This window comes from Phyllobates terribilis, unplaced genomic scaffold (genome assembly GCF_046119375.1).
Source record: "Phyllobates terribilis strain yellow unplaced genomic scaffold, ASM4611937v1 Scaffold_5__5_contigs__length_657084704, whole genome shotgun sequence".
NCBI lineage: Eukaryota > Metazoa > Chordata > Amphibia > Anura > Dendrobatidae > Phyllobates > Phyllobates terribilis.
In genome coordinates, this window is record NW_027362765.1 from 327,695,134 (window position 1) to 327,707,520 (window position 12,387).

General features: G+C 51.0%; 1 protein-coding gene across 1 annotated transcript in view; it reads right to left on the bottom strand.

Annotated features, from left to right (window-relative positions):
* Positions 1-12,387, bottom strand: part of LOC141273146 (cobalamin binding intrinsic factor-like) — a 146,948-nt gene that overhangs the window by 65,433 nt on the left and 69,128 nt on the right. The window contains exon 5 of the mRNA XM_073684590.1: positions 1,780-1,952. Within this exon, the coding sequence (XP_073540691.1) occupies positions 1,780-1,952 (173 nt within the window). The remainder of the gene's footprint in view (positions 1-1,779; positions 1,953-12,387) is intronic.

The window sequence follows — 12,387 nt, forward strand, 5'->3', positions numbered from 1 at the left end:
TACTCAGTGAAGAGCATCAGGAGGCACCCCAAGGCATAGGGGCTGGGACTGGCAGTAGGATGCCTTGCGGTGGACAGCCGAGCTCGATCCTTATAAAAGCTTTTTAACTGCAGCAGCTTTAGTGGACGCTACTGGAGCTGGAATTACGCGGCTGCTGGCATGAGACTTGCCCTCCAATAGATCCTTGTAAATGGATTTAAAGTGTGTTCATTCAAATTAGAGAGACAATTTAAATTAAAAAGCTTAGAGCTGCCTCCACCACAGGGGGGCTCACTCGACCCACCAGCGGACAGGCACCAGTATTGGGAGAGGGGGGCTGGCCGTCAGGGTTCACCGCGGCTCTGGCACAAACCCGGCGACACGGAGGTGGCACGGGCAGGAGCGGACTGAACGTGTCGGCTTCTCACTTTTTGGATTTTAGAAGGGCATGACATGCCTATATCTGTGTCTCCCCCTCCTTTTACTCCTCCACCTCTTTTCTTTTCTCATGACTATATGTACTTGTCACTTTTCCATGTGTTTGTTGTGTCTTCTGAGCAGTTTGTCAGCTTTTGGACACCTTTGAAGGTGTTTTCTATGTGTTTCTATGTGTTTTTGTTTGCCTGCCATTGGTTTTAACGGTGTTCGAAGGTGTTCGACGAACAGTTCGGTGAACACACGGGTGTTCGACGAACCGAACCGAACTCGAACACTACGGGGGTGGCTCAACACTAAATATAATGAGATGAGACTAGTCATTTTCCCTGCACCGCTTCAGTTGATTGACTAGTCTCTTGGCCTTTACACATTATTATGACCTGCCATTCACTTGGAGCGGTGTGCGGAAATGCCAATCAGATCTTCTAGTTATGATATTTTACGTACAGCCAGGCTCTGATTCATACTGCCTATGGTTTAGGCAGCATGAATCTAGTGACATGTTCCCTTTAAGCTCAGTAATAAACAATGGCCTTATGGTGGCTGCAAGAAAAACGTTATAATTAGAATCTAGGAGGGGAATATATAAAGATTTGGTTGTGGCAATGAAAAAATCACGTATTTTTGTGCATTTGAGTAACCTTTTGCAATATTTTCTCAGCCCCTTGGCTAAAAATATGGGTTGGGATTCTATGAGGGGTTGAGCCTGCCATGCCCTGATTAATTTACTATGATATATGCCTAAAATTGTAACCAAAATTGACACCAGTACTTTGATTGCATAAATGTCTTTGTGCCATATGGACTGTCAAAAGATGCAATACGTTTATTAAAAGGAGTGCATCTCTTAATAAATTTGCAGTATTTCACTTCAGCATCCTTCTAGTTAAAACTGGGTTGTGTAATCTCGGTCTGAGCAAATGTCCTCATATTTCTATGCAAGGGATTTTGAGATTAGTGTCAAAACAATGGAGTTATCAACAGTTATAAAGGAAACCTGACAGCTGATTCATGCTGCCCAAAAAAGAGACAGCATAAATCAAAGACCAGCTTCTTATTGCAGTCATGTCTGTTGTACTCTGCAACACTGCGGCGTTTTAGAAGAAACATCATTTTAAAGCTGGACAATTAGTGTAAGAGACAAGTCTCTCTGGCTTGGGCAGCAGGAATGACTATCAAGTTCCCCTTAATATTGACTGTGAAAATGTGATAAGGTGGACATTTAGTATATACTAATAATGAAGTCCTTTGAAAATTACACTGTGGAAAATTCTGCTAATAGCTGGAGTTCTTGAAGGATACTTCAAATTCTTTTTATCCGTCAGGACAAAACAACTTTGAGTAGTGAGTGGATATCAATACCTGTCCAGCCAGCCCAGTGCTGTATATATTGCCAATAAGCCCATCATTCTGAGAATCCAAGATCAAGTCCAATAGAGCTCCAAGAGTGCTATTCACCATTGTGTAGATATCTACAGGCACATCTTCCATATCGAGCACACAAGTAAGTGCCATCACTGCCACAGCTGCTGTATCTAGAAAGAAACATGGTCATTTTTTCATTTATCAGTTTTTATCTCATAACTTCCTCCTAAAAAACTTTTACCTCTAATATATACCTAAATAAAAGATAGGGAGCACTATTACAAAAGTTTTTACTTGGCTTATTATGCCACATCTGGGCTCTCTGGCAGTTCCAGTTCAGCCCCCAGACCAAGACAGTGGAAGGGCTGAAAACTCTGGCCCAGGGGCCGTACCATATGACCACCCACCTCCATCCCGATATCACCACTATCTACATCCTCAGGATACAGGTAGTGGTGGGTACAATTGTGGAGGGGGGGATTATCTGTCTCCTCCTTCTAGCATTCAGAGTGTGCAACTGAGACAGCAGATGCAATGACATTGTGTGGCGATAGACATACTGCCCATGTTCCCCCTTGAAGACACGATTACTGTTGTGATGTATGTCACCACTATCTACATCCTCAGGATACAGGTAGTGGTGGGTACAATTGTGGAGGGGGATTATCTGTCTCCTCCTTCTAGCATTCAGAGTGTGCAACTGAGACAGCAGATGCAATGACATTGTGTGGCGATAGACATACTGCCCATGTTCCCCCTTGAAGACACGATTACTGTTGTGATGTATAATGTGTATTGTATTATACATTATTAGCGTTGGTGTTGTCATCTGTACAGCAACAGGTAGAGAATAAGTATAGATAGAGTTAAGAGTTGGGATGAGCCCAGAGAGAGAGGGGTTTTGTAGCAAGATCAGAGAGGACTTTCTGGTAGTGAGTCAGACAGGGCCTAGCTTGCAACTAGAGCAGACCTCTGTTCTGAATAGTCAGCAGAGTCGCATGAGTTGAGTGTCCCCAAAGTGAGTTGAGACCGAGGCAGTGGATAGTGTGATCTTGAGCAGAGAAAGGAAAAGTGACAGAAGGACAGAGTGATGCTCTGAGACAGGTCCTGTGACAGAACGCCTAGCAGTATGGCCCCAAGTTTATAGGTAATGGGCCAGGATGGAACAAGGAACGTAAAACGAAGAGAGTGCCCCGGGCGGGAGTTCCAAGGCGTCAGCAAACTGAGAAGCTAAGTACTGTCCGTATTGGCAAACTGGTTCCCTTAAAAGGGAAGAGGATGCAGAATCGCGGGTTGCGAATAGGACTCTCACCAACTGGACTGTAGTAGTGTGCTCGGTGGTGGTGAAGACAAAGAAACTTGAGGCAGGAACTAGTAAACTTGAAGAGATAAAGAGACTGTGTGTGAAGATGCTCCGTATTGAGAAAGAAACATTAGTGAAATTATGCACTCGCTATCTATTGTACATAGTTCCCACCAAGTGCCTGTTTAGTAAAAGACTGTGTTTATTTTTGAGTGGTGGTTTCCCTCATTGAACTGTTCAACATCTGGTCCTGGCCAGCCAAAGTCACTGGCATCATGTGGCGTACAAGGGTGTAGCGTCACAATTGTCAAAATCCACACACCCAGCCAGGACCTCCATTTTCATGTAGCATGCCAGGGTGTAAGAGTCGAGTACCTCGCCCACGGCTACCACCCCACACCACGCTACAACATCACGACATAGTGTCTGCTGTGTGGAGCCTCAGTGCACACAGCAAAGACTGGAGCAGTAAGTCTGTGATGTCACATCGGCAGAGTAGTCACTTCTTTTCCGCTCTGCTCTATCAAAGGGACATCCCTGCTAATGTCATATTGATTGAACTAAGCTGTGTGATTCACATTGCATGAGCTTGTGCATGAACAGCGTAAAGAACTCAGTAAGTGGCTGATTTCCAGCGCTTGATATCAGTGTTGCTAGCAGACTTATTTCTCTACACTGCTCATGCAATGTGAATCGCACCCAGCATTAGGCAGCGGGAAGCTGGCTGTAAATCAACATGATAAGGGCAGAGATGCGCCGTCGACACAGCAGTGTGGAAGAGAAGGAATTGCTATGCTGATGACTCACCCCCTGGGCCGTGGGGCACTCGGATCCGGGCAATAGGGGGAAACGATGGGAGTAGTAGTGGCAACCCGGTTCCGTGGCTCAGGGTGGTCAGGCCAGTGGTAGTCCGTTATGTACTGATGTTTATGTCCGACTACGCCACCCGTGGATTTGCGGTTATTAGGAACCGCCGCTGCATGCAGACCGCTGGGGCTGATGAGATGTGCAGCTATGGTAGTGTGACTCCCCACGGGAAGAGTGCGGCCCCAGGGCAGTATAGTGGATGGTGGGAGTGATGGTAGTGAGAGTCCCAGTGATGATATTGCTGGAGGAGCAAGGAGCACACAGACAACAGGTTGCAGTCCAGGGTCTTTACTTGAACAGGTAAACTGACCCACAAACAGTCCCGGCTAGGAGGGGACCTGGATGTCTGAGAGCAACGGGGAAATTGGCCCTGGTCAGGGTGAGGGTGTAGGCCTACCGTGCTTTCTACGCTCCTTCTGGCTATCTCCTCCTGATAGGGTAACAGCCCACGTTTCCGAGCTTTCCATGCTTTCTCGCCTGTATGGCCTGCGACGTGGGTTCCTTTCTGCTCCCAGCCTTGTACGGCTTCACTGGTCCCTTCGGTTGTGGCAGGGCCTCCAGACTTCTTAGGCCAAGGAATGTATAGTCCCTTGCGGACTGGTTCTCTGCTGGGGGATGTAGAATCCTTCCAGCCTCAGACACCAAAGTCTGGTAAAGTAAGTCTTTATCTGCCAAGACAGGCTCTCTTCGCCTCTTGTCTCTGGCTGGTGGCTCTCTCCTACTACTACACTTCCTCTTAGGTGCAATCAACTTTCTGTCCCTGCTCCACTCTGGGACACGTCTCAAAGCTGAGACAGGCAATCCAGTTCTCCCTAACCCTGTCCCCAGTACCAGCTTTTATAGGGGCAGCCTGCTCCCCCTACTGGCCTGAGACAGGAGGCATTGCATGCTAATGTTCCCCTAACCAGAGAACCTCCCCCTTGCTCTCAGACACAGCTTTAATTACACTTGTGGCATCCAGGTAGGGTGACACATTCCCCCCTAGTGAAATTTAGTACTCCGGGACTAAACAATAAACAAAGACAATATGCACAACAATAACACATTAATAGACAGACGGTGCACAAATTGAGTTCTTTAGGTCACAGTGTGGTCTGTGACCGGGTGTCCATATCACCAAAACAACGGGGAGCCTTAACCAGGAGGGGGTCTGTCCTACCCCAAGTCCTTCACAGTCTTAGTTCATTCCTGGGTTAGGCTCCGAACGCAGTCCATACAAGGTCCCGGTTATAAAAAGTCCATAACCTGTGAGTCCTTACGGTTGCTGCAAGAGACTGAAACACAGAATTACCGAACATGCATGTAACTTGGCAAACAATTCAACATTTGGCAACAAGGTTATCTACAATTTAGTACACTCTATATTCTCCAGCGAGCGGGTATCTGCCCTTTTGTGCTCCTGGTTGACCTCCTTAACCCACTGTCTGGTGGTGGACTAACCTGGCTTTCCCCACTAGCGTTAGGGGTACAGCTACCAGCTGGGTGTACAGGTAGGGCAGGCAGCTGTCTGCGGGTTCTTTGGCTTACCGCAAGCATGGCAGGCTCACTGTCAGCAGAGGGTTGACTCTCCTGGGCTGCTGGAACAGGCTCTTCTGCCTCTGGAACCGCTTGCTCCTCTTCACCTTCCGGCTCTGGTGTTGGTTGTTGCTGTGCCGGTTGCAGGAAATGCAGGACGGGTACCACTATGGCATCATTTATGCAAGTTCAGGACTGAGGGAACTCTCCGAGAACGGTGCTGATCATTTCTTCCTTGTCCTCTGCGGGTTCAAGGTCACTCTGATCCTCTTCTGCACTGCGGAGTTGCTCGGGGCACCTTTTGAGGTGGTCTCTGGAGACGACACTAGTGGTTTCTCCTCCGTCCTTGGTGATTACGCACACCTTTGGGTTGTCGTGGTCAGACTGCAGTACGGTGTAGGGTTCCCTTTCCCTCTGGTCGTCCAACTTATGTAGCCTTCTTTTTCGCTTTAGGACTTGCTCACCAGGTTCTAGGGGACTAGCAGGGGCGTGTTGATTCTCCACACTCTCCTGTACCTTCTTGTACTGCAGTTGCCTTTCCGTATCCCAGTCCGCATCCGGGGAGGTGTTCTCAGGTATTAGGACTCCCATCTCCAGGTCTACGGGCAGCTTACCCGGTCTGGCTCGCATCAGGTAAGCCGGGGTGCAGTTTGTAGCGTTCACCGGGATATTGTTGTACATGTCTACCAGGTCCGGCAGTTTTTCTGGCCACAGGCTGCGTTCCTCCAGGGGCAACGTCTTCAGGAGATCAATGACTATATTGTTCATCTTCTCACACATCCCGTTGGTTTGGGGGTGGTAAGGCGTTGTCCGAATCTTCTTACAGCCATAGAGGTTGCAGAACTCCTGGAAGATTTCAGCCTCGAACGCTGGACCCTGGTCTGTCAGGACCTGTTCCGGAAACCCGTGAGGACGGCAGAAGTATTGTTGGAAGGCTCTGGCCGCTGTTTGGGCTGTCAAGTCCTTTACCGGGACCACCACTAGAAAACGGGAATAGTGGTCCACGATTGTCAGGGCATAGATGTATCCTGACCGGCTGGGAGCCAATTTGACGTGGTCCAGAGCTACCAGCTCAAGAGGCTGCATGGTGACGATGGGCCTCAAGGGTGTCTTCTGGCTGGTGTGGTCCTTCCTCCTCAGGTGACAAGGGCCACAGTCTCTGCACCACTTTTCTACAGCTCCTCTCATGCCGACCCAAAAGAACCTTCCTCTTAGCAGGAACTCCAGTTTCTTCCAACCGAAGTGCCCCGCTCTGTCATGGTAAGCTCCCAGGACCATAGCTGCATCCCGCCTTGGAACCACGACTTGCCAGGTCAGCTCGTGTGTCCGGTGGTTGACAATCCTTCTGCACAACTTGCCTTCGTAGAGGAACAGCTTGCTCTTCTCCTTCCATAGCTGCTTGGCTTCCTCTGGGGCATCTGGATCTAGGCGGGCGTCTTCCCGGGTCAGCAGATCTTTCACCAGGTGGACTGCAGGGTCACTATCTTGGGTCTCGGCCCAGCTGTGGTGAGGTAGGGGATTCATCATCACAGTTGTTAGATCCTCCTCCTTCACGCGGTGAGAGTGTTGAGCGGCTCCATACCGGTGAAACGCAGGGAGTTCTACCTCCTCCAGCTCTTCTGGGTCTTCGTCACCTTCAGGTAAGTGAGGCATCCTTGATAGGGCGTCAGCGTTGGCATTGGTTTTGCCGGCCCGGTACTTGATCACGAAGTCATAGTTGGAGAGACGGGCCATCCACCGCTGTTCTAGGGCACCCAGTCTTGCATTGTCCAGGTGTGTCAACGGGTTGTTGTCCGTGTACACGGTGAACATTGCGGAGGCCAGGTAATGCTTGAAGCGTTCCGTCACGGCCCACACCACCGCCAAGAATTCTAGCTTGAAGGAGCTGTAATTCTCCGGGTTCCTTTCGGTGGGCCTCAGCTTCTGGCTGGCGTATGCGATCACCCGTTCTCTGCCCTGTTGGTTTTGGGACAGTACGGCTCCCAGTCCCACATTACTGGCATCTGTGTGGAGAATGAAAGGCTGGCCGTAATCAGGGTAGGCCAGGATCTCATCCCCAGTGAGGGCCATCTTTAGCTGGCGGAAGGACTCCTCTTCCAGTTTATCCCACTTGAAGGGTGGCTTTTGACTCCTGGACTTAGACTGTCCGATCAGGAGGTCCTGCATAGGAGCTGCCATCTTAGTGAACCCGGGGATGAACCTTCGGTAGTAGCCTACCAACCCGAGAAACTGTCTCACCTCTTTGATGTTCGAGGGGCTTGGCCAGCTCTTGATTGCCGTGACCTTGTCAGGGTCGGGGGCCACTCATTCCGCACTTACCACGTGCCCTAGGTACTGGACCTTTGGTTTCAGCAGGTGACACTTCGATGGTTTCACCTTCAGGCCATAGCCTGCCAGGGCTTCGAACACCTCGGCCAGGTGCTTGAGATGGTCCTCGTAGGTCTTCGAATAAACGATCACGTCGTCCAGGTAAAGGAGGACTGTCTCGAAGTTTCGGTGCCCTAGACAGCATTTCATCAGCCTCTGGAAGGTCCCTGGTGCGTTGCAGAGCCCGAAGGGCATACAGTTGAACTCGCTCAGTCCCATCGGGGTGGTGAAGGCGGTCTTCTCCTTGTCAGCCTCTGCCACAGGAACCTGCCAGTACCCGCTAGTAAGGTCCAAAGTAGAAAAGAAGTTAGCAGATTTTAGTGCTGCTAAAGACTCTTCTATTCTAGGCAGCGGATATGCGTCTTTGTGGGTGATACGGTTGATTTGTCTATAGTCCACGCACATTCTCATGGTGCCGTCTTTCTTTTTCACCAGAACCAAGGGGGCTGCCCAGGGGCTACAGCTATCTCTAATGACCCCAGCTTCTTTCATTTCCCGCAGCATACCCTTGGCGTTCTGGTAATGTGCAGGGGGTACAGGTCTGTGCCTCTCTTTTATTGGTGGGTGGCTCCCGGTGGGGATGTGGTGTTCTATCCCCCTTACTCTGCCGAAGTCTAGCGGGTGCTTACTAAAGACTCTCTCGTACTCCTGTACCACCCGGTAGACTCCTTGTTTTTGGTGCAGGGGAGTGGAGTCAGCACCCACATGGAGTTTCTGGCACCAGTCCTCCTGTTGTTTCTGGGAGCCATTACCCTCCGCCTGTGGAGATGGAGGCAAGGGTTCCACGGCCCTGATAGCTTGGTGTTCGACGACAAACAGTTGGCGAGTGTAGAGTACCTGGGTAAGTGTACTTCCCTCTCCCCAATGTTGAGGATGCGGACGGGCACCCTCCCATGACGGACATCAACCACCCCCCGGGCTGTCAAAATGGTGGGCCTGCTGTCTGAGTACACGGGTTCTACCATGGCTTGGTAGTCTCTACCTCTCAACCCGATTGCAGTCCGACACCAGATCATCATTTCACTTTTGGGAGGCATGGAAATGGGGAATGGGTCACTCAGTCTTACGCTACCGATCTCACCACCAGACAGTTCTACCTGCTGCGGTCTCATCAGGGCTTTTATCTCCTTGTTGAGGACTCTCTTTTGGCTGGAACTAGCATTCACCGCCACCTGTTGTAGAATTACAATTACTTCTGAAAGACAATTTTCAATTATGTTAGTACCCACAGTTATTTTAGGGTGACTTTCATGACGGTCAATGTCCACAATAATCACTCCCTGTGCCGGCAGTTCAACTTTACCAATTTTAATGGTCATCTCCTTGAACCCCATCTGCGGCACGGGTAAGCCATTACTGGCGATGATGCTCAAGTTACTGTCTGGATACCGTGTGATATCAGCATCAGTCCAATACTGCTTAAAAAGTACATAAGGGATTGTGGTTACTTGTGACCCAGTATCCAGCAAGGCGCTCATGGGGATACCGTCCAGCACCACAGGTAAAACCGGGCGCCCCCCGACGTACTTATTACGCCAATTGTAAGGGCCTGGTGATCTTATGCCTGGGGGTCGGCCCTCTGCCCCAGGTTGGACCCGTTTAAATTACAGTACCTGGAAATGTGTCCGGGCTGGTTGCAACGACGGCAAATGGGCTGTCCATCCTCTGCGTAGCGGTCTGTGGGCCTCCCTCAGAACGACGGGATCCTCCTCTGTCGACGCCACGGGACATCCTCCGGACTTGAAGCCAGCTCGATGGGTCTTGACGGGTCCACTTGCAACGCCTGGACGGTCCTGGTCAATGCCGCGACGCTCCTGGTCAGCTCCTGGACTTGGTGGTGCAGGCCTTTCGAGGGGGTTGGTTCAGGGCCTGTGCATCAGCCTCCACGGAGTCCATAGAGGAGGGCGCCGCCTCCTGGTGGTAGGTGATAGCAGGGCGCCGGGGGTTTATAGCGCCACTGGTTGCAGATTCACGGAGCACCCTTATGGCCCTGTCCTTAAATTGGGCAAAGGTCAGGTCGGGGTTCTGAAAGAACATGAGGCGCAGTTGGGCCTTGTGGGCGCTAGACAGCAGACCCTCTATGAATTGTTCTGTTAGCAGTTTATCCGTTTCCTGCACACTGCCAGGGTCAGTTTGTTGAATAGCCCTCAAGGCTTCCTGCAGATTTAGGGCATAGTCTCTGATGCTGTCCTGTGCCCGCTGCCTACATCCATAGAACCTCATTTTAATCTCAGCGGAGGTACGTGTATCAAAGGTACCCCGCAGCCGGGCCAGAATACCCTTCACAGTCCTTTTCTCCTCAGTGGGCCATGACTTTACCTCCCTTTGGGCTGCGCCAGTTAACTGCCCTGTCAATATGCTGACCTTCTGCTCCTCTGTCAGGGGGTAAACCTGGAACAAATTGTACAGCCTTTCTTTAAAGTCAGTTAGGGCATGGGGCTCCCCTGAGTATTTGGGCAGCCAGGCCGCTCCAGGGATGTAGGGCAGGGAAAAGGGCATCACCGCTGCTGCAGCTGCGTTGGTGGTAGTGGGCGCCTCTGTGTCCGACATCTTCCTCCCCCCTAGTTAAGCGTGGCCTACCTTCCGACGATCCTCTTCTGTAGGCCGCGGCTCCGCTGCTGCTGCTATGGACGAGGACCTGGCGTCGCGTCTTGATGACGTCAGCGTCGCTCTCTCTCCCTTCCAGGACCTTGCGCAGCGTCGGTGCGTGGGGCGGAGCTTCGGATCTCGCGCGGTTTTGACGTCCACGCCCCTCTTCTTCCCGCGCGGTGTCCTGAAGATGCCGTCCGATGGCGGGAAGCAGCTGCGAATGGCGGGAAGAAGGCAGAAGACGGCGGGAAACGGTCCAAGATGGCGTCTGATGGCGGGAATCGGCTCCGGACGGCGGGAAACTTCGCCACAGGTAAGTTACAAAAGTCTTTTTCAGGCACGCAGTACCCGGTGGTTGCGGGCACGAAATCCTGCCGACTACGCCAAAGCTGACTCACCCCCTGGGCCGTGGGGCACTCGGATCCGGGCAATAGGGGGAAACGATGGGAGTAGTAGTGGCAACCCGGTTACGTGGCTCAGGGTGGTCAGGCCAGTGGTAGTCCGTTATGTACTGATGTTTATGTCCGACTACGCCACCCGTGGATTTGCGGTTATTAGGAACCGCCGCTGCATGCAGACCGCTGGGGCTGATGAGATGTGCAGCTATGGTAGTGTGACTCCCCACGGGAAGAGTGCGGCCCCAGGGCAGTATAGTGGATGGTGGGAGTGATGGTAGTGAGAGTCCCAGTGATGATATTGCTGGAGGAGCAAGGAGCACACAGACAACAGGTTGCAGTCCAGGGTCTTAACTTGAACAGGTAAACTGACCCACAAACAGTCCCGGCTAGGAGGGGACCTGGATGTCTGAGAGCAACGGGGAAATTGGCCCTGGTCAGGGTGAGGGTGTAGGCCTACCGTGCTTTCTACGCTCCTTCTGGCTATCTCCTCCTGATAGGGTAACAGCCCACGTTTCCGAGCTTTCCGTGCTTTCTCGCCTGCATGGCCTGCGACGTGGGTTCCTTTCTGCTCCCAGCCTTGTACGGCTTCACTGGTCCCTTCGCTTGTGGCAGGGCTTCCAGACTTCTTAGGCCAAGGAATGTATAGTCCCTTGCGGACTGGTTCTCTGCTGGGGGATGTTGAATCCTTCCAGCCTCAGACACCAAAGTCTGGTAAAGTAAGTCTTTATCTGCCAAGACAGGCTCTCTTCGCCTCTTGTCTCTGGCTGGTGGCTCTCTCCTACTGCCACACTTCCTCTTAGGTGCAATCAACTTTCTGTCCCTGCTCCACTCTGGGACACGTCTCAAAGCTGAGACAGGCAATCCAGTTCTCCCTAACCCTGTCCCCAGTACCAGCTTTTATAGGGGCAGCCTGCTCCCCCTACTGGCCTGAGACAGGAGGCATTGAATGCTAATGTTCCCCTGACCAGAGAACCTCCCCCTTGCTCTCAGACACAGCTTTAATTACACTTGTGGCATCCAGGTAGGGTGACACACTGACATGACAAGAAGTGGGAGAATTGCCCGCAGGAAAGGTTCTGTGACCACTTTGAGCTGGGAGAGATGGGTGCACAGCGGAACAGGCAGATGGTTAGCAACTAACTACTGATAAATGTTTAGCTCCATAGAAGAAATCAAAAAGTCCCAAGTAACCCCTAAACTGCTTGTGGATTTAGAATGGGAGGATTTTGTAGCTTTAATGTGTATGTGTCCCAATACTCTAGTCCATATAGTATTTCACCTGTATGTGGATGATCGTTTTATTTAGGATAACCCCTTAAATGCCTTTGTCAATCTCTGCAGCATTTAGGTGTGGAGTCAGAGGTGTACTGTTCCATGTGCCCAACGACACAATCTCTGGAAGCTGATGGGTTGCTGTGGCAGCTAGGGCTTGCTGGGATTCATAGGAAACGATTCTAGCCATATACTACAATACTGTGATATTGCATTATATAGAACATGTGATCAGACAATCGCAAGATAAAGTTTCTAAGGGGACTAAAAATAAAGCGGTGCTCTTATTTATGA